We start from the raw sequence: 24364 nt of genomic DNA, 5'->3' as shown, positions 1-24364 counted from the left end.
CAGAAAAGGAGCTGCTTACAAAAAGCAGGTTTTGCTGCGGTTTTGACAGGTACATTTGTCTTTTGTGCATGCTGATAAAGTTTACTGCCCTCCAAAAAAACATGATGCAACTTCCTGAGTTTTCTGCACCAAAAACAGAGCAAAACCCTATACCTGCGTTTTTGCACTTACTCATTGTGTGTGCATGAGATTTCTAAAATCTCAATTATTTTGCTGGTACTATAAAAGCAGCTTAAAATTTGCAGAGAAAAAAACGCAACGTGTGAACATAGCCTTACTCTGTGTATTGCTAGCTGCAGAATGAGGTAAAGGGGTTTAACAGCATAACTCGGTCACCCGAGTTATGGCCGCTGCTGGGTGCTGCAGATCTGCCCCTATTCAAACAAACAAGAGCACATCTGTAGCAGCCACTACAAGGTTAAGGAAGTTTTACTGTTCAGCTATGTAACTGATAACATCCGGACAATATCTGCACCAAGAACTGCTGATTGGTGGGGGGTGGTGGGTGTTGGACTGCTTCAAATTTGCACCAGAAACACATCAAATAAAGGGGGGAGGGAACATAACACTGCAAAATGCAGTAATCAGTGAAGATTGTTATTGCCATACCAATGTTTTTTTTGGTATGGTGTTGTAGTAGAAGAAAAAAACCTTCAGGAGAATTCTTGCAGGATGTGTCAAAGATGAGGAGAGATTGCCATCTGCTGGTCAGGCACAATCAAATGGAACCAAGATATGTTAGGAAAGTTGAAGGGTGAGCAGATTTAGACGCTGGTCCCGGTCATATGACTTCCAGGAAGGATTTCCTGCATATAAAAGTCCAGCTCGCCAAGCCTGAGGCAGGATTGGCGCCGACGCTCTCCCGACGTGCTGAGGAGCCCAGCATGGCAGGCCTGAGCCAGAGGACTGCGACACAAAGCAGCTGGACACCGAGGGATGAACTCCGGATTCCCCACAGATGTGCCTCGACTGCTGCGCCTGCTGAGGAGAATCGGGACCTGCTTGCGGTGCTGAGTGAGTTAGCAGGACGCGACGTCACCAGCCAACAGACGAGGTCTGGACCCCCTTATCCAGGGCTTGAGAGACGGACTCCAATGGCCAGGAAGAGAGGAGCTGGAAGAAGGCTGTGCCAAGAGAGTCACGCCAGGGGAAGCAGAGGAGCTGCACAAGTGAACAGGGCCGTCACTTCTACTGTTCACCTACGGCACCAGGGGCAGGTGCGTTTAGGATCTCAGGTTGGGAGGGGAACAGTTGAGGCGGGAGAAGCTAAACTTGATTTGATTGACTTTAAACGAAAAAGACTTGTGGCCTAGCAGGAATAACCGGTGACCCCTGCTAGGGCCACATACAGAGTTAAAGAACTAACGTGGTGACTCCCATGATTGGGCGCACCACACTATCTTGAGAGACTTTGCATTATTACTTCAAATTACCCTGTTACCATCCCCTTGTTTAGAACACCTGTTGCATATATATATAAACTGTTTATATCCATCCCTGACTGTCCTCGCCTTGTGTCTCTGTGCGTTGCATTCTGGCACCTGCATTACAGTATGAACATTTTGATTGTTCATTGAGAGATTGTAAGCTTGTTTACTCTGGCTGATAATCGAGAATGAACATTCCTTCACTCATTCTCCAATTATATGTCTGTCTAAATGGATCATTATGAACTCTCCCATCAGAAGATGCTCACTGATGGATCCTCGGTTAACTCATTCTGCAGCCAGCAATAGACTGGTAAACACTATAGAAGGCAAAAAGTACAAAATTTTGAACAAAACCATAGAAGCAGAAATGCATACATTTAACTAAAAAAATAGTGCCCTTAAAAATGTCCAAATCTTTGAACTTATTCTTGAGTGAACAAAGCCCTTAGAAATGAGTAAAGTAGTTCAGAAACAAACAAGGATGCATGATTATATATGTATATATGCATCACGCAAGAGTAAAGCTAATAAATAAAGCTCAATTGAAAGTGGAAACACCTATGCTGCAATATCCATAATTATAGGTGCACTATAGTACTGTCATCTTCTTGATCAATGTGTCAGGGATGTAAACTGTCACACACAGTTCACACTAAGTTCAACCATCTTATTTTTGGTGCAAAGCTATAGTAGTTTTTAGTAATAATAATAACATTGTAGCCACAGTATGATTTTTTTTTGCCCTGATCGGTGTAGAGCCTCAGCTTTTATACTCAAATTTTCTGTTTTTAAAAATACGGCAAAGAACTGCAAAAACACAATGGCCGTCAATTCATCAAGTTGTTCACAGATCAGGTGTTACACAATACTTTGAGAGTTTTAAAAGCAATTTACTCCAGAATTCTGGCTTAATCGCTTTGATGAATCGAGGCAAATGATGAGTACATCCTAAGGGAAGAGTCAGACGGCCGTATAACTCATATGGGGATCGCAACGCAATGCTCGTTCTAGCCGGCAGCTTTCACAAACCGATATTTCTGTGCAGCTATCACGCTCGGGTTGGGAGAGCCCCTGGCCAGTACGAGCATTGCGATCCCCATCCGAGTTATACAGCAGTCTGACTCTTTGCCAAAGGTTACTATATAAAAGTATATTTAAAGGGAATCTGTAATGTTGAAAGTGGTATCTCATCTGCAGGCAAAATGTTATAGAGCAGGAGGAGCTGATGAGATTGATATACAATTTTGTGAGAAAAGTTTCAGTAAACCTTGTATTTTATTCATTGAGATCCCAGGTGGTTTGTCTGCATGAGTCCAGTGAAACATGGTGGTGGCAGCATACTTATGTGGGGCTTCCTGAGTGCTGCTGGGGCCGGAAAGCTACATTTCATTGATAGTATCATGAATTCACAGATGAACTGCTGTACTGTATATGGAAAGAGAAAATGCTGCCATCACTCCATGCCCTTGGTAGACGTGCACTTTTCCAACTTGACAGTGATCCAAAAGACACATCTGTTGCATTTCTGAAGAAGAACAGGGTGATTCTGTGGCCAAGAGTCTCCTGATCTGGACCCAACCGAACACCTATGGGGAATTCTGAAGAGACAAGTTGTCATCACTCCCCATCATCCAGACTCTAAAAGAAGTCGTTCTTGAAAAATGGAAAAGGATAGATGTTGCAATATGTCACCAACTTGTTCATTCCATGCCTAGAAAACTTGGTGCTGTCCTTAAAAATCATGGATGTCATACAAAATACTAGATGTAGCAGTTTGTGATGTGGGGTGTATTCATTTTTGCATCAACTAATTTAAGTAAACCTGAAGATTTTGTAATGAAAGTTATATGATTAACCTTACTTTCATGTTATGGTTTAAAAAAATGTTCCATGAAACTCAGGCTTATTAAAATTTTGAAAATTGTATTCAGTGAGGTATTTCTTTTTAAAAGGCGTGTACTCATTTAGGCTGAGCACTGTATATGAGATGGCTGTGCTGAATGGAGCCAGACCCTCCCAAAAGGCTAAGCCATGCCCACCCATCAGTTTCCAGAGCCCGGAACTGAGGGAGATTTTGACGAGACATCACTGAAAGCCAGAAGATCATGTAACCAGAAGAGCTGAAAAGTAAAAGCAAGGTATTTAGTAAAGTGCTTATCTATGGCAGTTAGTTCACATGAAAGGACTTATAAAGTAGTGACCAACTCCTTTAATTTATCAATAACAACAAAAAAGATTCTTGTTGTGCCATTTCTTGTGGGGTTTTTTTTGCAAGTGAGCAATTTGTGACATTTTTAGCTAGACGCTGATAGAATTTTACTAAATTTTACACAATTTCAGTGTAAACAGAGAAAGTAAAAAAATAACCACCATTCACAGTGTACAAAAAAGTACCCTTCTATAACATAATTACAGCCTATTATTGTGCAGTCGCCCGCTTGGTAGTTAGGATATTACTCACTGTCTAAAAACCACCCACAAATTGTTCTGTTTATTTCTACTAAATCCACATAATCTCACAAATACTCTGGCTTAGTGTAAGGCCCACGCATTTAGAAAATGATCTAAATGGTATTTCTTCTATAAATCTATTCACAAGTTACCTAATCTTTACAGGACCCTATTCTAGTGGAATTGAAAAGAGGGGAAAATTATCAAGGTCTGGAAAAAGTGACACATTTTGGTGCATGTAATTTTTATGGTGATATGCAACAACTTTGTCCTTCCCTTGCCACTTTTCAAACGTGACACAGAAAAGTGTGAGACAGTAAAGTTGGATTCACATCCTTATTTGGGGGCCGAGTATGGACCTCAATGCATGGCCCATCCGCATGTCTACTGACCCAAACTCAACAGCCTTATACTATGTATGTCTTATGAGGCCGTCAAGTTAGGGCTAGAAGACCCACGACTGGTCCTTGCACCTTGGTGCATAGTCAGACTGCGAAACACAGATGTGTGAATGCACGGCCTAACTGATTAACCAAAATTTACACCAAAAGTTAAATTAAATGTAGTGCAAACTATGCATCAAATTTCTGTAAAGTTGTGCCCCACTTAATAAATGAGACTCATCCCCAGCACATTGCTATGCAAAGGTAGATTGATAGCCTTCCTTGTATAAGTGGTTATACACAGACAGCTGTCAGTGAGAAGACCCGCTCACTGGACTCCTAAACCCAGAATAAGCAAGAAATAAAATGGAAAAAAAAATGACAAGTTAGACTACATCTTTCCCCACAAAACTACATATCAATCTGCTCAGCTCCTCGGCTGTATAACATGCTGCCCACAGATCGGACTGCATATTTAATGTGACAAGTAGGGATGAGCAGACCTGTGGAAGTTTGGGTTCTAGTACCTGACCCGAACTTATTGGAATTTATTCCAAAGTTCGGTTCAGGGACCAGAACTGTACCCGAACTTGAACCAGAACCAAAACCCCATTGAAACCAATGGGGACCCGAACTTTTGAGTGGAAAATTCTCTCTCTCCTCAGTGTTTAGCACCAGACACTAACTGTCTGGTACTAACCCCGAAATTTTAAGTTCGTGTTCACTCCCCTCTAGTGACAAGTTACCTCCTAAGATGGAGTATGAAACAAGTCTTCAAATTTTCCCATGTGACTGTTCTCACATTTTTTACTCTATTCTGAACAGACATGTTTTTGGTATCTTAATAATAGAAAGCAATGCGTTATACATGTGACATATTCTTTGCTCCTTAGGGTATTTACTTAGAAGATTTACTACAGATTATCCTCCTTCACATGTGATGCAGGATAAATAAAAATAAATTATAATCAAGTTTAACATATTTAATATATTTATTTATTTTACTCCCTTATATAGCGCCATTAATTCCACAGCGCTTCACAGACATTATGAGCACTGTTCCCATTGGGGCTCACAATCTACATTTCCTATCAGTATGTCTTTGGAGTGTGGGAGGAAACCGGAGAACCTGGAGGAAAATCACACAAACACGGGGAGAACATACAAACTCCTTACAGATGTTGTCCTTGGTTGGATTTGAACGCGGGACTCCAGCGCTGCAAGGCTACAGTGCTAACCACTGAGCCACCATGCTGCTCATATTTCTTGTAAATTGGTAGAGATAAACATTTCTGTTCAAAATAGATCATAAGACAACTGAGAAGAACTTCTTTAACCCTAATAAATTTGTCAGACCACTTTAAAGGGAATCTGTCAGTAGGATCAACCGTCCTAAGACGTCTATATGGGCATGTAGGTCATTGGAAGCTGAATAAAATGATACCTTGATATTTGCGATCCAATGGCTTATTTCCGAAAAAATTGATGTTTTCTTAATATGTAAATGAGCTGATAAGATCTATGGGCCGGACATAGATCTCACTGAGAATCTGCCTCTAGAGATTACCGTAAATGAAAGGGGGCGATAGCCATGTGAGACATGCAGATCAGGAAAGCAGACTGTCAGTCATTACATGTCTGATATTGGTAGTGCAACCTTTCATTGAAAATAATCTCTGGAGGCAGATTCTCAGGGAGATCTATGTCCGGCCCATAGATCATAACAGCTCATTTACATATTAAAAAAAACGTAGATTTCTCTGGAATATGACATTGGATTGCAGATATCACTATATCATTTTATTCAACTTTTTATGACCTACATGCCCATATAGACGGCTTAGGGGGTTGATCCTACTGACAGATTCCCTTTAAAAATACTTTAATAGCCTTCACAAATATAAGGTAAGATTTAATAGCAGCTCACTGCATTACAAAACTCTAATCTAAAACGCATTGTAAACTATTAAAAAGATCATTCCAGGAACATTCTAATAATTGCTTTTTCATGACTCTATAGGTCATATGACAAAACACTGAGCAAACTGCAAAAAGGCCAAAATATCCAAGGTTATAATAGTCCTAATAAACTTGCCATGTTATGTAACATATTGTGGCATAGACGGTCTGATGGGTTCTCTGTGCACTCAGCATTGATGAGAGCGTTCTGGTATTCCTGTACATTATCACCAGCCTTCTTTCCTGCTTTGCAGCAGGTCACTAAACATGTGTTGACTGATGCAGAAACCAGCAGGTCAAATCAGGTTAGAGAGACAGGACAAGTCAGGTGAGTGCACAGTAAGTAAAAACATGAAATAATACAAAAAGACAGCTGGAATCTTATACAGGAAACATCACCATTGCCAGCATTTCTTTCTTATACTTTTTTTTGTAAATTATCGACACCAAGAGCCGCGTTACTGGATGCCATCCTGCAGAAGGAGGAGGTGTCCATCTTCTGACTTGACAGTGGATCTTGTGATACTATGACGCAATCCCTGTAGGTAGGGTTAGCTAGTTTTTTGGCCCATCTGGTGAGTGTTTGCTTAAGACCATGGCCCCACTATCAGTATTTGGTCAGTATTCGGTCAGTATTTTTTCTCAGGAGTGGGAAAGAAAACCAGGTGAGGAACAATCAGAGAAAAGGTATAATAGAAACAAGTCACCAATTCTGCATTCATCACCCACTCCGGGTTTTGGCTCCCACTCCTGAGAAAAAATACTGACTGAATACTGACCAAATACTGATAGTGGGGCCGTGGCCTAATACATTGGCTGCTTAACTGTACAGAAGTCCAGACCCAGACAGCTGCTGAGGAGCACACCAGGTGGAAGAGAGAATTAAGAAGGAGTTGAACTTGTGGAGAAGTGAAAAGTATCTGGCTGCAGAGAGAGAGGCAACAATTGAAAGTTTTCACAAGATAGTAAGTTATCCCTTATCCATAAGATAGGAATAACATACTGATCTGAGGAGGTCCAATTGCTTGGACCAAAAAAATTCAGAGAACAGGGTTCTGCAAAGCCACATCTGAATGAAGCAGAGATGAAGCATAAGCACCGCCGCTCCATTCATTGTCTATGAGACTGCAGGGTAAAGCTGAGAACTGTACTTGACCTCTGGTCCATTCAAACAAGGCTCTGCAGAGGAGTTACTCAACAATAATAAAGTGTTTGAGAGCCCCCCCATTGATTTGAATAGGGGCGGATGTGCAGTTCCTGGCCATATACAGTAGATGGAGCTGCTCCGTAATTATCGTACCCTCACTGATCAGACATTGATGATCTATCCTGAGGATAGGTCATCAATGTAAAAGTAGTGGACAACCTCCTTAACTTGTAGGATAATCACCTCCAATAGATGGCTCTAGATAGACAGTTTCTTCCTTCTGGAGGAGAGCTCATTTGCATACATTTGATAAATTCCCATTTACTACAATTATTTATTTATTTTACTCACCTAATCCAGCACCATCATATTCCACAGCACTTTACAGAAATTATAATCACTGTCCGTATTTGGGCTCACTATCTAAATTCCCTATCAGTATGTCTTTGGAGTGTGGAATGTACCAAATAGTTGCTACTATTTTTTCCTCCATAAAAAAAAAGTTGCAAAATACCATAGGTGAATCTGGCCTGAATAATTAACTATAATGTTCAGTCTACTACTTCCAGTTCAGACTTACATAACATCACACTCTTCCTCCTGCACGCATTTGATTAGTGATCTGATGACAATGTTATAAGCAATGCTTTTGAATGTTTCCTTTCGAACAGAAATCCCACAAGTTTATTTAGGAAAATCCTAAAAGTAAAGCACATAGAAGTCTAAGTAAAGCACCTGGAGAGTGTCATTTTTCATGTAGGCTGCACACCTTTAGTGTCATACTTTAATGGTTTTGGATATTCTTTATTCTCTATGCCAAAATCAAATATGTTAATTTAGAATCATGAAAGACAAACACAGTATTGAACCAGTACCAGATTTCATAAGTAAAGTGGTGCTCATTTTATTTGATAGATCCCTTTTTCTTAAAGGTGGCATGAAGTCGTAAAAAAAAAAAAAGAATAGAAACAATTACGTTTAGGGTATTAGGCTGTGAAGATTAAATGGAACCTGTCAGCAGGTTTTTACTGGCAAAACTAATGTCATCTATGTAAAGTAGCTGCAAGGTTGATATTGCACTTGCCGCTCTTCAGCCTCTCTTCTCATCTCCCCGCCCATCACCTGCCTCCTGTCAGTGATTGACAGCTCTCACCACAAGTAGTAGATGCTGGCTATACTACAATGCCAAAAACTGTCTCTAACAGCAGCAGCCAGAGCTAAGCTCTGATCGCTGCTGGAAACCATTTAGATGCCGCTGTCAATCCCTGACAGCAGCATTTAAATGGATCAGTTGCCAGGATGCGCACATACAGGCTTACATCAGTTCCCCATGACACGATCGCTGGGCATGATGGGTTACTTCAGCAAGCCCCCCATTGCTGCTATCTTGGAACTCCTATGAAGGTCAGCCACTGGCTGATTGGAGACATCAATTTTCACGACCTACTGCTATACTGTGGTATAGTGTATAAGCGATCACATGATCGCATGTTCAAGTCCTCTAATTGGACTAAAAAGTCTTAAATAAAAATTTCAAAATTAAAAAATATTTATGTATAAAAATTTTAATCACTTTTTTTACCCCATTAAAAATAAAAAAGTAATAAATAAAATAAACATTTTTGGTATTACCACATCCATAATAGCCCAATCTATCAAAATAGAAAATTAATTAAAACCATATAGTAAACACCATAAAAAAATACCAAACACCACTATTTTTCTGGTCACCACACCTTCCAAAAATGCAATAAAAACTGATCAAAAAGTCTTATGTTCCTGAAAGAGGTATCAAACAAGCCCTCACACAGCACAGGAAAAATAAAATTATTACGGGTCTCAGAAGATAGCGAAACAAACCCAAATTTTATTTTTTTTTATGCAAATTGCCTCTTCAGAGAAAAAGAGGACTTGAACTCTATAGCGCCACCTATTGGAAGCAGCAATCCTACAAGTCACAATCAACCCTTTATTTAGAAACTTCAGATTTTTTTTTCACAATTTAAATTAAAAACAAATCTGTGCAAAGTGGTTTTGCCATAATCATACTGACATGGAAAATCATTTTTCATGGTTATTTTTACCATACAATATATATGACGCGCCCCCTGGGCCGTGGTATACCCGGTGCCGGGCCGGTAGACGCTGGGGGAGATGTCACAGGTAGAGCTTAGCTCCAGGGCAATGTAGATGTTATAGGTTGTGCTGGGCGTTGTAGTGCAGGGATGATGGCGCAGACAATAACCACAGAGACAGTGGGGTGCAGTCTTCCGAGTTTACTCACAGTTATTAATTCCTCAGGTAACAGGTTCTGGACTACAACCTCCCATGTCGTGCTGTGCTTACTCAGGGAGGGGTTCGGTCCACCCTCAGGTATCTCTGGAGTACGTAGCAGGACCCCCTTCTGTGTCCTCTCTCTGGCCGTCTCCCTGCATCTCATACCTAGTGTCCCAATCCGGTACCTGCGGGCCGTGTCGGGCGATGTCTGTTCCATCCCCTGGGTCCTCTATAGCTACCTTCTTGGTGAGACTGATATGCACTGTTGGCTGCAGGACTTGAAATACTGCAGCCTCCGGTTTCTAGTTGAGACATAGAGTACTCTGCTAGTTGAGGGACCGGTCCCCTTTGTGTGGCCTGACCCCTCCACCTCCTGGTAGATTCGGGCGTACGGGTGGCCTCCAGCACTGCCCCTACCCCTGGGGTCCCTTTCTTCCGTTCCTGGAGCCCTTCCTGCTCCTTCTCCTTCAGTCAGTCCTGGGCCTCTCCTCAGGCCCTGCTCCACTCTTCTCACTGTAGACTGTTCTCTCTCACTGCTCACTGTTCTGATCTCACTAAACAAGATGGCTTCTCTATTTATACCTTCCTCTCATGTGCTCCCCTTAGCTACTTCCTCCACCCACACCCACTACATAGACCCTCCCCACAACTAGGGACCTGGGACTGTGCTCTCCCTTAGGAGCAATCTCGCCCTACCCCCACTGCAGGTATGTGTTGGATGCTGGTGTTAGGGTCCTGAGCTGTACTCCTTCCTTACCTGAGAGTGAGATACCACACCTCTGGTTGAGATGCAGTACCTCTGTGGCGACCGAACCCTCAGGGGCGCCACATATACAGTAAAAACAAAATCCCCAAACAATGGTGGAATTGCATTTTTTTCACCATTTAATTCCACCTGGAATTTTTTTTCTATTTTTTTAGTACATTGCTTTCATACGGTTATGTGGACTGAAAAATAAAAACGTTATGGCTCTTGGAAAAAGGAAGGAAAAAATACCAATGTAAAAAAAAAATTGGAGGAGACAAGGGGATCATGGTTTGAAAAAGAGATGACAAAAAAAGTTGTGTGTTGTGCTGCCCTTCATATTTCCTACATCTTAATCAGATCGAACATTTGAGGGATGTTCTGGAAAAACAAGTCCGATCCGTGGAGGCCTCACCTCACACCTTACAGGACTTAAAGGATCTGTTGGTAACATCTTGTGGGTGGTTTCCGTGTTATGGATGATGGGTGTATTTACAAAGGATACATAGATTAGTTCTTTGGGTAAACTGTAAAATGGCGTTCAGAGGTAAGTGTATGCTTAAAGAAGCAACAGACACCAGAAACAGAAAACCACATCCAAAGCTAGATTTACGGAATGCAAATACGATATATCTTACCACAATTGTATTGTGGTTTTCTATTCCTGTTCGACAGGGCAAGCCTTGTATTTCATTTTACAGAGATAATAGTTCTTAGATTTTTTTTCTTTGTACTTTTGAATTATTGCTACTAATCACACGGAGGCGGCCATGAGGGCGATGGTTTGTAGTGCTGTGTAAACAGCTGTACTACGTCACATGTGCAGCAGGCAGCTCTCTCTGCAAAGGTCAGACCATTTTGTATAGCAGCTGTAGAATTATTCTGATGCTAGGCTTACATGGTGACTACATGCATGATGGTTGCTCATGTGACCTTGGCTTAAAGTTATCCCCTATTCAACTATCTCTTATATGATGGATAGGTAATAACTTCCCAATTGCTGGGGGTCCGACTGCTGGGATCCCACTGATACCAAGAACCTCGGCTCTGAAGAGCCTTATGTGAATGGAGCGGTGGTGGATCATGCGCGCTGCCACTCCATTCATTCTTATTAGAGTCTCGAAGGCCCACCGAGCACAGCCCTGGACTATCTCCAGTGGTCCCATTAAAAATGGCTTGAGCGGCAGTGCTCATGATTGACTGCTGCTCCATTCACATCTTCAGATATTGGTTAGGTTATCAGTATTTGGTCAGTATTTTTTCTCAGGAGTGAGAGCCAAAACCAGGTGAGTAACAATCAGAGAGAAGATATACTAGAAACAAGTCACCAATTCTGCATTTATCACCCACCCGTGGTTTTGGTACCCACGCCTCTGAAAATATACTGACCGGATACTGACCAAATACTGATAGTGGGGCCGTGGCCTTACTCTGAGACACTGCGGCGTTGATAAGGGGCTGGGGACAAGGTGACTAGTCCAAGAAGCATATCCCCGCCACCTTCTGCCCACCTGCTCAGCTAGGTCCAGTGTCAGTCTAGCTGAGTGGACAGGGAGAAGTCATCGGGGTCATGCTTCTTGGACTAATCAGCTCATCCCTGGCTGTGCTTTCAACCACACTTTTCTCTGAAATGCTTCTACCCTAGTTTTCTCTCCAACATTTATTTTAAAGGGAACCTGGGACATGATTCATACTCCCAGAACCACCGGCCACATGAATCAGACATTGACTCCTGCTTTAAAAACATGTATGTTTTCTTCTGAAATGCTGCTGTGTTTCATAGAATACATAGTTGATAACGGGACTGGGAACGAGATGACATTCTTACATTTGTTTTGATGTGACCAGAGCTTTCTATGGGTGAAAATGCTAAGTAAAAACTACATATCCCATGAGTCATCTCTCTCCTGTTACACACATTGCCTGGATTTATAGCCGCCTGTATGCCTCTTTATTACAAGTTGTAAAGTAGTACTGTAAATCTTAAATATACACCAACAAAACTAGAGCAAAACACACGTTGGGGCAGGCGAGAACCATCTCGTGGTTGGTAAGAATTGATATGTAGTTTTGGAGTTCTGTCTTGATTACAGAAAAGTTCGGGGTTCATTCTGGACAGTGACTGTCTGGTGTTAAACGCCGAACACGGACTTCTCCTGGAAGTCTGTTATAATGTTCGGAGTTCCGGGGGAAGTCGAGAGAGAGACTCTATTCTTTTCAATGGGGTTCGGGTTCTACTTCAAGTTCAGGTTCAGTTCTGTTACCCGAACCGAACTTTGGAATAAAGTTTGAGTCGGGTACCAGAACCCGAACTTCCTTAGTCTTGATATCACTTCATGGGCCACATGTACTTATCTAACATGTGCTGTGGTTACCTTGCTATATTATTGCCTGCATAGTCCTTTTTTTATGTGTTGTTTTTTTTTTGCATTATGAGAGCTGATATAACGTTATGACTACTTTATTAATGATGTGGTGTGAGCCCGGTTTTGTAGTAAATTTAATTTTTATGCAGCATAAAGTGACCTGCGATGCGCGTCTATGATCCACAATATTTCAACTTCTCTGCTGGGTATGCAGAGTTTTATGTGCAGATTTTCCTAATTGAATTGCATTAGATAAGGAAAATCACATGTAATCCACACATGACTGTACCAATAAAGTTTTAATAAAGCCAAATACCAAGGAGTATCAAAAACTAAGCAGCTTTATTTAAAACAGAACATACAACAAAAAAAAGACCTACTGGTGCAGAAAATTTGCAACATCAAAAACTCACCAAATTCTCAAGGTGGGAACGTAGCCTTAGATGTTAAATAAAAAAAATGCCCAATTTCTTATCTTCTAGTATTATTTTATAGTTATTTATTTTCAGCATCTCAGATGAAGAGATAATGATTTTGCAGACAAAAATGCCTCTGATACATTCTATTGTGGTTACAAAAGAATCTCCCTAAGGATTGTCAATCTACCACATTGTGGGAGACCTCAGATGTCTATCTCCAAGTCTAATGTCTCCACATCTGCAGCAGTGAGCTGGTCCGCCATGCATGGAAACTTGTCATTGCCGTCTCAATTTCTTAATTTTTTTTTCACAATAGTGCAAGTAGACTGAAAATGTGTAACCCTCTTGCTTCTGAAAACTAGAGACACTGCGGCCCAGTATTTTAAAATTAGTAGGGATGGTATTAAGCCATGTTCACACTTCTTTTATACCATTCATTCAGCATAATTATTCATGTCAAACATATCCATAAATCCCAATTCACATGGCATATGCCAAACGTGTGCACTTTTTCCCTACGCCAAGTGAGTATGAGTCAGCATTACTGATGAGCGCAAGTGCTTGTTACTCCAGTTTGCCTAGGGTGCTCAGGTATGCACCGAGTATCGAGGGTGCTCGAGTGACATTTTCGAGTTTCCGCGTCCACATGTTTCGTGGGCTGCACCATTGACATTTCATAGTGCTTATGGCTCACATGAGAACCGTGCCGGATGTTGATGCCAAGAGCTGAGCGGCGCTAGTCCAGGAGGTATTAATAATGGGATATTACTGGCTGTACATACAGAGGCACACAGATTTGGCGTCGCCTAAAAGAGATAACAGAGACTATAAAGTGCAACACCGTGTCTACAGCATGTCTACGTATCGGTATTTAGGCGCTCTTCAACTCTGTGTGCCGCCATTGCAAGCACAATATTACAGAACAGTTTTTAAGCAATTATTTTTTGCTCCTTTGTAGTTATACCAAAGGCAAATCCACTCTTAAAATTTTTGGGCGGATTTGTAATGAACTTGGTATTTAAGTTCCTCACTATTATCAAAATTTTCCTGTCAATTTATAGAAACACTATTATTTATACGCAGATGTTTCAAAGCAATAATGTCAAAGATAGGACACAACTTCAGCAACCACTAAGACTTCGTTCACATTTGTTATTTTCATATTGACAGCAGTGACAGAAACCGCACGACCGATACTAAAAGCGCCCAGTAGACTATAATGGAGTCCATCGGGTTTCATTCACAGTGGATTTCATTTTAACGAAAAATATAGCTGCATAGCAATTTGGTTTGTCATTTTTGGCAGACAGAATACAGAGGTGAACACAGCCTAAGTGATGAGTACTGTTAGGACTACAGAGGTTTTTAGCCTCTAAATATAAATATTCAAGGTTGCTCCTATATACCGCCTGCACTGACTATGTATATGCCTTTCTTATGTTTCTTCCCTGCTCTATTCCTCGCTGATTTAGGCCTCACGTGTCTGGCCATATTAGTCTCTGAGCACATAGAGTCTGAGCGTTATGTTTGGTGTGTATTCCAGAAAAGGTTCCTGGCATATACTATATGTTAGATACAGTATATCCATAGGACTTCATTTACCTAACGAAAGTAAAAAAAAAGTATCTGTTTGACCTCTATTCGGCTGTTCTGCGTTGGAATACTTGTTTTTCAACTATTTAGAAAGTGCTGCAACTGCACTTTCCTATACACAGGGTCACTGTAAATAAAAAAGGTACCATGCAGTATACCCTAGGGACCATAACATGACATATAGACTCAAGGGTAGAGATGAGCGCACTTGAACTGTAAAGTTCAGGGTTCGTACCTGTACGGTGCTGAACTCCGAACACAGACTTCTCCTGGAAGTCCGTTTTAAAGTTCGGGAGTCCTAGGAGGAGAAAGAGAAAAGAGAAAGACAGAGAGATTTTCCAGCTACAAAGTTTGGGTCACCATTGATTCCTATGGGGTTTGGGTTCAAGTTCAGTTAGAGTTGTGGTACCTGAACTGAACTTTGGACTAAGGTTCAGTCGAACCCGTCAAACCCAAACTTCCATGGGTCTGCTCATCCATACTCAAGATGACTCTGTATTGAGTACGGGACTTTTCCTATAGCCAAGTGCGTGGATCTATCCTGTTCATTCCAGGTTCATTTACTTGCTTGTAATGGGATTCTGCTATCAGATTCATACGGCCCAAACCACGGGCACCATGAATTAGACACTGGCTGCTTAAAATGTTGCTTTTCAGAGTAAATATGCTTTGAAAGCCGGCTGGAGAGTATGATTCTCGGCTGACTAGTCTGGTGCGGCCATTGGTGGCTTCTCCTCGCCCTTGCCCAGTTGATTGTCAGGTCTCTCCTTACGTGTGTACATATTGAGCAACCTGTCAGTCAAAGTGATCAGGGGGAAAGAAGTCACCCGTGCCGGCCTCCGACTAACTAGCCAAGACACAAAGTCCCAGGCCGGCTTTTCAAAGTATGTTTACAGCATATCAAAAGTACAACTTGCCTGGCTGCAATCGGGCAACATGCATCTGATGACAGGTTCCCTTTACATAAAAGCCTAAAAGAAAAAGAAAAGTCTTGTTCTCTTACTGAGAGAGAAGGAAATATTTTTACATTCTTAGCATACTTTAAATGCCAGCATATAGCACGATATACTGAAGCCTGTAGTAGACGTGGAGGACAAGCACAAAGCAACCATGTTCTGCTAGTCAAGGAAAACACTGGGGTTTGTAAATATAAAGCGATGACTTTATTATACTATATGGAGGCTTCTCTCAGACGCAGAAAATAGGTTCTCCATTCATAAGTAATAAGGCTGCAAAAAACATGGGAACCTGCGGTGCAAGATTACTCATTGCATTCATTTATCACGCCCTCACATGTCAGTGACTAGAAGGATAATCCAATGTTAGAAATAGACAACAGCAAAATACTGCAGAGTCATATCCTTTCTAAAACACAATGCTGCCCAAAACAGAGTGACAGTTCTCAAATATATGGAAGTAGAATTTCATGCCGTCTGGCTGAGATTTTGCATCACAATATATTGTTGCTGGGTCACTAGAAATTGCTTACTAGGAGTATCGTAGATCCAAATGGTCCAGGTCCTAGTTGTCCAATAACTCTGCAAGGCGTCATTCAGACAACCATGTTGCACTTAAAGAGGTTGTCCACTACTTAGCATTGATGACCTATGCTTAGGATAGGTCATCAATGTCTGATAGGCGGGGGTTCAGGTGTCGGACCTCGACCAATGAGCCTCCGGCCGGAAATGCTCACTTGTGGAGCTGGCTGTCTTCTCATAGTGGGCTTGGTACTGCACATCTGTCTCCTATTTATATCAATAGGAGATGGATGTGTAGTACGCTGCGTCGGCCACTTTCAGAAGACGGCCAGCTCCGCAAGCGAGCATTTCCGGCCGGAGGCTGATAGGCGGGGGTGCCAGGTGTCGGACCTTGACCAATCATACATTGATGACCTATCCTAAAGATAGGTAGTGGACAACCTCTTTAATTGTTTTTCATGGATAGAACATGTACACATTGTAATTTTTGCTGCTATTCACATATCTGTGTTTTTTGCGGACTATGTGTCAATGCGAAAATCATGGAGACATGCCTGGTTTACTCCAGTACCACGAATCAAAAATACCACTAAACATCTACGGGTCCATAAAAACATTGAAATAACTGACATACTGCGTTTCTTTAAAAATTTTCCACCTGTAAAAAAGCAAATGGAAGAAAGAAAAACATCATGTGAATGAGAGTTTTGAAAACTCATTTTGCTGTTACTGTAAAATGCTGCCTTTTTTTCTGCACAGTAAAAAAACAAAACATCAAAAATGTTACGTATGATCAATCCCTAAATCATTGACGCATAATAGAGCGTAGAAACATATCTAAGGATACGGATCAACCAAAGGCACCAACCTGTAGACAGTTTTTCCCTTCTGGAAAAGGGCCAAAAATAGAAAAGATTTATCTGAATGGCCGCCGTGTTACACTACATTTCCTCATCAGTTTAAACAAAAGATAAAACGGATAACGGTGATTGCACCCCCAGGAATCATCTAAAAGAAGTTGTCTGTGATGGCCATTTTCCAGTTGCACCGTGCGGGCCCCTCTATTACTAAGAACTAATTGTGAAAACTCTATAAAAGTGATAAACTGCAGGAGCAATTAGACTAAGTCATTGTTAAAGGGAGTTCCTTGCTTCTTATAGCCCCTCTCTTATTGGAGCCATCCTAGCGATCCACTGAACGTGTATCCAGCTCCCAGGACCTGTAGCAAATAGCTGATTTTGCATAATTTTTCTCACATCTATTATTTCCCTGCAGATGAGTTACCATACTTTTAATTTTTCATCTATGGTCACTTATGGCTCAGTGGTTAGCACCATAACTTTGGGGCTGGGGTCCTTGGTTCAAATCTCAACAAGGACAACATCGGCATGGACTTCGTATGTTCTCCCCATGTTTGCATGGGTTTCTCCCCAAAGACATACAGAAAGGGAAATTTAGATTGTGAGCCCTAATGGAGACAGCAATGACAATATCTGATATGGTGGCGCTATATAAGTAAGCATAATAAATAAATAATACTAATCTTATATATGAGAACTCTTGTATCTCCCCATACAGAGCCATAAACAGACCAGTTTGGATCAGATGAACATACATGTATTTTCTGCGATGGGGTTATAGATAAGCAGCCACCAGACATCTCTTTGAGGAAACAGATGGGTTCACTGTAAACCTCTCCAGGTTTTCTCCTTCCACTCACCATAGACTGTTTTAGCTAGAGATTAGGGATGAGCGGACCTGTGGAAATTTGGGTTCTGGTACCCAACCCAAACTTTTGTCCAAAGTTTGGGTTCTGGTACCAGAACTGTACCCAACCTTGAACCCGATTGAAAACAACATTGAGAACTTTGGAGCTGGAAAAATCTCTCTCTCTCCATTAAAATGGACTTCTGGAAGTCCATGTTCGGCATTCAACACCAGACATTAAGTGTCCGCTACGAACCCCGAACGTTAAAGTTTGGGTTCTCTCATCTCTACCGGAGATGTTTTTTTTGTACTAGACCTTATTAACTTTGATGTATTTGAGCCCCATTATTGTGTCACCACCAGTGGATCCTCTGATCATTATGTCAGTGAGTCCACAACTCAACATATCCACAACCATCGCTAAGACTACACTAGTGCAAATGTTTGGGCACATGGGTATGGGCAGATTGAATGACATGAGTAATTTAGGTCACGAAGTAAAATAAAGATCTTTGACAACAAATATAAGTGCAGGAAAGAATAACAGCAGACAACACAAAGCCACATCAAACCGCTGTTACCCAATAGCTGCCAAGGTTTTCATCCACAGATACTGGAAACTACAATGTCTGCGGTTACATTGCAATGCTTTGCCCATAAACTGCAGATAAGATGTATGATGATGTGATAATTGTGTATGACATCATGCTACAGATGCCCCAAGTAGACATATGTGATCTAGCATTATATAGTTATATATTGAATACATCCTTCTAATGTATTTCTCCAGGCTGAATGGGAGGGATTTCAGTCACCGAACACTTATTTTACCCCCAGTGAGAGCCATTCAAAAATGGCATGTTGCTCCCACTGGGGTGCATGCTGCCATTCTTCGCAGAAAGGAGCAGGCACTTTGTGCCAGATCGGTCACGAACGGCACATCAGTAATTGGCACTGTGCTGATAGCAGAAAAAGAGCAAACCAGTCTGGACACGTCATGCCATTTCCCATAAATGCTGGCATTATCCAGAACTTTCTGAAGATAGGTTTAGGTGGAAAATTTAGAATCCTAGAATCTTGGAGTTGGAAGAGACCTCCAGGGTCCTTGTGTCCAACACCCTGCTCAATGCAGGATTCACTAAACCATCTCAGACAGATGTCTGTCCAGCCTCTGTCTGAAGACTTCCATTGAAGGAGAACTCACCACCTCTCATGGTATTGAAAAAAATATATAATCTTTAACCTCAACCTATGCAGACATATTGTAGATCAGAGTCAGCTGGCCACGAATAGTGAACAGACAAGAATTTCCCAGTTCTCATCCCTTTAGACAGAGCCCCTGGAGTAAGCAGAGAAATCTTTCTCAGATGACATGTAATGGGAGGGATAGGTATGTAGGTGGGGGAGGCAGAGCGCAGAAGAGGCTCAAGAATGAAGAAAGTATGTGCGAACACAATAGTTCCTTCTCATTGCAATATTTGATCATCTTGAGTTTAGAATTTCTTCATCGCTAGTCTAAATCTAAGCATTAGTTCTGTGACAGTCCATCTCATTATGACTAAAACAAAATGTGAACGCTGCTGTCGATCAGTACTCTTTTATTGGCTGCAGCGCTCACATGATTTCCCCCACCAGATGTTGTTGCCAGCAGACTTGCGAGGGGCAGAGTCCTGACTACAGAGGAGTGGCGTCTGTCTGGAAGGGAAGTTTGTTTTTTTTTTAATTTCCCAGGAGCCATTAAAAGAAATTTGTCTGGCGCCATAACTGTACAAAACCACTACTATAGCTGTAGGATCGGATTGCATATGCCAATGAGGCAGGACTAGCCCTTCTTCGGATCTACTAATCAGACTCTCTCGATGTGATCTGCACAGCCTTCACAAAATTTCCTTCAGTTCTACCAAGACAGGTATTGCATCAAGGATGTCAACTACAGTAGCTGTTTTGAACAGTTATGGGACTTGACAGGTTCCTTTTAATAAGAGGTTGTACCATAGTGGAAAATTCCTTTAAGCCCTGTGTTTCTAGATATTGTAAATGATCCAATATATTAAAGTTGTAGAATCTTTAATTTAGGCTGGATTCACACAAGCATATGTCACACTCTGTATAATGACCACGATACCCAGACTGAACGCAGGTCTCCTGACCCGCACTTACAACCTTGTATCACAAAATGTATTATATTTTTGCTAGTACAAATATTCCTAATATCACTTGTTTTTGCCTGCATCAGTGGTTAGCACTGTTGCCTTGCAGCACTGGGGTCCTGGGATTGAAGTTGACTGGCCCTGATGCATGACAATTGTCTTTTTTTACGCCAGTCTAAACAAAAAGAGCCCTGTAGTAAGATGTGCCAAATTCATTAATAGGCGCGTGCCTCATTATCATTTTGGCGCACCATACGACAGTTGTGTGCCTCCACAAGAAATGTTACTCTAGACATTTCTGGCTTAATTTATGCTCCCCCTTTGTGGCATAAATTATGATGAATTTGTCGGGTATGCTTGGCAGACCAGGCCACAACTGGTGTAAAAGCGCCAAAAGTTATACAATTTTTCCAGAGTTTTCAGTTGCACAAAAATTTCTCGACATTTGAAGCTTTTTACGCCATAATTCTTGATGAATCGCAGCCACAGTGTGCAACATCTGTACAGACATTGTATGTTCTCCTATATGATGCGTCCTACTCTACAACATATTGATGAATTGCATGCCTATGAAATTTTCCCTAGTGGGTTTATGAGACAGGGGGCTTAGATTATGAGCGCAAGTGGCAATATAAAGTGATAAAGTTCATTTTATCTTTGCTCATTGTAAAAGGGTGTGATAGAGTTCACGTAACTAATAGTTGAGCATAAACATTTGGAGGACCTTGGTCCAGAGACCACATCAGTAGTCCATGGCTGCCGAATCGCAGTCCTGCAAACTTGCTCCTAACTGCACGACATTGCGCCTTACCCACCAATGAGAAGGGGTGCTGGATATGCCGCCAGGTAGGAAGTACTTCGTAGGACCCTAGTTTGGCAGACATGGACTACCGACGTGGCCACTGGACCAGGATGCTGTAAATCATTTTGTCAGGACAGTGATGCCTTCACTAGGTTATGTACAGACATAACTTGACATCCAGTAGGTTAGCACATTGCGTATTGTGCAAGGTACAGTCATTCCTAGAATCTGAAGAGCCCACTATCTGCCGGCTGTCACAGCACAATATATGTCTTACTGGAAACTCTTCTAACAATTGCATGACAATGAAGTGACGATGACTCTTTCTAGCAGAAAAATAGCAACTATTTAGCTCTAGGGCTTCGGATTATAAACTAGATTTTACATATTACTAATCCAGCAAAGAATCAAGCGGGGCGACTATTGCTGACCTACTTCTAAAAGTATGCCAGCCACGCTAATATACAAGAACTGGACCATCCGTTGAATCACTGCCCAGTATTACCCGCTGCGGCGTAATCCACACTTTGTGTATCAGTGCAGAGCTTGGTTTGTCAGATACAGCAGCTTTACAATATATCACAATGTGCAGTCTGTGGTTTCCTATACAACTGCGGGGACATTTATACTGTATTGTCGTCACCTACTAAGTTATCACAGTGCACAGATAATGCAGCCCTAAAGAGTTAAATGTCACTTCTGCTAGATCCGTGCGCCATATAATAACAAGCATGCAGACAACATCTGGCGGAGCCATTGATGTACTTACATTGCAATGAGCCATTAGTCTCCATTCTTGCAGTGAAAGGCTGCAGTCAGCAGGGCGCAGTCACTATATGAGGGGTCCCAGGGATGAGCGCTTCTTTAGGGCTCCAGTTCCCAGGTCTCTGTCAGGTGTAGGAGGTGTTTGGGGTGTTGTGTTCTTGTCATGGGTCACAGCATCTGTCCCGGCTAAGTGTGTGACACACATTTGGACCAGCAGAAAGCTTTTCACCAGCGATGTGAACACGCCCAGCACGTCCAGCCTGCAGCACACAGGCTCACTGTTCTCTGCTCCGACCGTGTTTCAACATGTGAGGATATGAGACTCCTGCTGCTCTTCACAGTTCTCCGCTTCACTTTTTTCTACAGACTAATCGCAATTCCTTTTTTTTTTTTCTTTGCAACTAAACTATTTTTTTTTTCAACTGGACATTTTAAGGACGCATTACTAATTCAGCAAACTGCTCCCTGCTCTCATCATTGCATTGCAATAAGGCTGCGTTCTCACCATGAGCTTTTGGGGCGTTTTTGATGCTTTGTTACAGTTCTAGCAAAGTAGATGGGATTTATAGAAATTTCATATCCACCGTGCCTTTATTTTACACAGCGTAAACTGACCTCCACAGCATGTTAACTTCTCTTGCGGATACACTCAGTTTTCTGTGCAGATTTTCCCCATAGACTTGCATTAGGTACGAAAAATCCGCAAGTAAAAAACGTATACGCGATTTTAATGCGCGTCCGAGGCAGAAATGCATCAAAAAACGCATGTAATCCGCATCTAAGTAGGTCAAAGTTTTATCAAAGCCAAATACCAGGAAGTATGAAAAACTGCAAATTTATTTAAAGCATGAAACACCAAGAAGAGACAAAAATACAGCCTCATAAACACAATAAAAACACATGTAAAAAACACACAAAAACGCAATTAAAAAACACAAGTTGCCTAATTTACATCATAGGTGCAGAAATTCTGCAATGTCAAAAACTCACCAAAAGCTCATTGTGGGAACATAGCCTAATACATAGGGGTGACCGCAGGTTAGGCTAGGCGCATGCTTGCATTTGGCTTTTGGATTTCTGCAAGAAATGGATCTTTCCCTTGATGGACACAACAGCATCAGTCAGCTGCGCTTTTTATTTCAGTGAAGGTAAGTTCACAGGATCGTATAAATAAATCATTCAGAGTTATGTCCAGAAAAATCCTTTGTCATCCGTATGCAATCCGATTTTTACAGCAGCAGTTAATAATTTACAAGACCCATTACTGTGCCCTATGTTGCAGAATTGCACTGTATCCATATAAAACAGATGCTACACTGTGTCTCTGTATGGCATCAGAATTTTTTTTGTGCACCCTTTTTTTCACACGCGGATTGTCAGTGAAAAAAAAATCCCTCATCCGCACTGCCCCATTGAATTACATTAGTCCACGTGTGACGCGCCCGCCAGGGCCGGGGGTACTCGGCAGTCGGGCCTCTGTGTCTGCCGGTGGGGGATATCACGGTGGCTGGCCCAAACCATGACCCAGGGTGGTCAGTAAAAAGGGAAATATTTATAAGGGATTTACAGTGTTCGTGACGCCACCTGTGGATTGCGGCTAGAGGGAGCCGCCGCTGCGGAGCAGTCCTCTGGAGCTGGTGTTACTGCAGCAGGGATGGTGTGGCTCTCCACAGGTAGAGCTAGCTCCAGGGCAGTGTAGGTATTGGTTGCGCTGGGCGTTGTAGTGCCGGGGGAAAGATGGCGCAGATGAAAGAAGGGACGGAGGCAGTGCGGTGCAGTCATCCGAGTCTTTACTCACAGTTCTTATGACAGTTCCACTGGTGCACTGTACAGTTGTCGGCCTCCCACGTCGCGCTGCGTTCACCAGGCAGGGGTTCAGCACTTCCTCAGGCAGATTCGGAGTACCTGACAGAACCCCACTTTCTTGTGTTCCTAGCTAGACCGTCTTCACGCTGGGTCTTTCTCCCTCCTGCCTTGCGCTTCCCACTCTCAATCCCGCTCGGGTGCTCTGAAGTCCCTCCTGTACGTTGGAGTTCCCGGACCTGCTTGACCCTCACGGGGATTAGAATGAGGTTTCAGCAACTGACTATATAAGCCAGAAGCCTCCGGTTTTCCCAGCCGAGACTTAGAGTAACAGGGGCCGGTCCCCTTCTTGCGGCCTACGATCCCTCTGTCTTCTGACAGATTCGGGGCGTACGGGTGCCGTCCTGTACTCGCCGTACCCCCTAGGATCCCTTCTTAGAACGGAGCCTACTCCTCTGCTCCCCACCTGGGCCTCTAGGACTGGGCCCTACTTGTGGAGCAGAGCTCCTAAAGAGACTCTGCTCCCTGACTGTTCTCACTCTGACTACCCTACTGTTCTGCCACCCTAAAATGGCCTCCCTTTTTATATCTCACTATCTAGTGCTCCCTTAAACTACTTCCTCCACCCACACCCACTACTGGTTCCCCCTACCTCTGGGTTCCCCCCACTCCAGCCAGGGACAGGGCTCAGCAGGAAAACACATTGCATCTTGCCCTTCCAGCCGGCCTGGAGCAGTGTAGTGTTGGATGCATGTGTTGGGGTTCCGGGCAGCACTCCCTCCTTACCTGAGAGAAGGGGATACCACACTTCTGGGTGAGGTGCCGTACCTCTGTGGTGACTGAACCCTCAGGGGCGCCACACGTGCTGTCCGTTTTTTTTCACTAATAT

General features: G+C 42.4%; 2 protein-coding genes across 3 annotated transcripts in view; one reads left to right on the top strand and one right to left on the bottom strand.

The window, feature by feature from the left end:
• PLCD1 (phospholipase C delta 1) overlaps window positions 1-21941 on the bottom strand; it is a 112279-nt gene extending 90338 nt beyond the window's left edge. Inside the window, exon 1 of the mRNA XM_073677772.1 lies at window positions 21677-21941. Coding sequence (XP_073533873.1) covers window positions 21677-21701 — 25 coding nt within the window. The 5' untranslated portion in view covers window positions 21702-21941. The remainder of the gene's footprint in view (window positions 1-21676) is intronic.
• A 727-nt stretch (window positions 21942-22668) lies between these two features.
• Window positions 22669-24364, top strand: part of DLEC1 (DLEC1 cilia and flagella associated protein) — a 217021-nt gene continuing 215325 nt past the window's right edge. The window contains exon 1 of one of the 2 annotated variants that reach the window (XM_073677767.1): window positions 22669-22820. In XM_073677767.1, coding sequence (XP_073533868.1) covers window positions 22775-22820 — 46 coding nt within the window. In that variant the 5' untranslated portion in view covers window positions 22669-22774. The remainder of the gene's footprint in view (window positions 22821-24364) is intronic. The other variant, XM_073677768.1, reaches the window with a different exon arrangement.

The sequence above is a fragment of the Phyllobates terribilis genome, unplaced genomic scaffold (genome assembly GCF_046119375.1).
Source record: "Phyllobates terribilis strain yellow unplaced genomic scaffold, ASM4611937v1 Scaffold_4__5_contigs__length_816908805, whole genome shotgun sequence".
NCBI classification, from domain to species: domain Eukaryota; kingdom Metazoa; phylum Chordata; class Amphibia; order Anura; family Dendrobatidae; genus Phyllobates; species Phyllobates terribilis.
The sequence above is the reverse complement of the archived record's forward strand: the minus strand, read 5'-3'. Positions and strand labels throughout refer to the sequence as shown.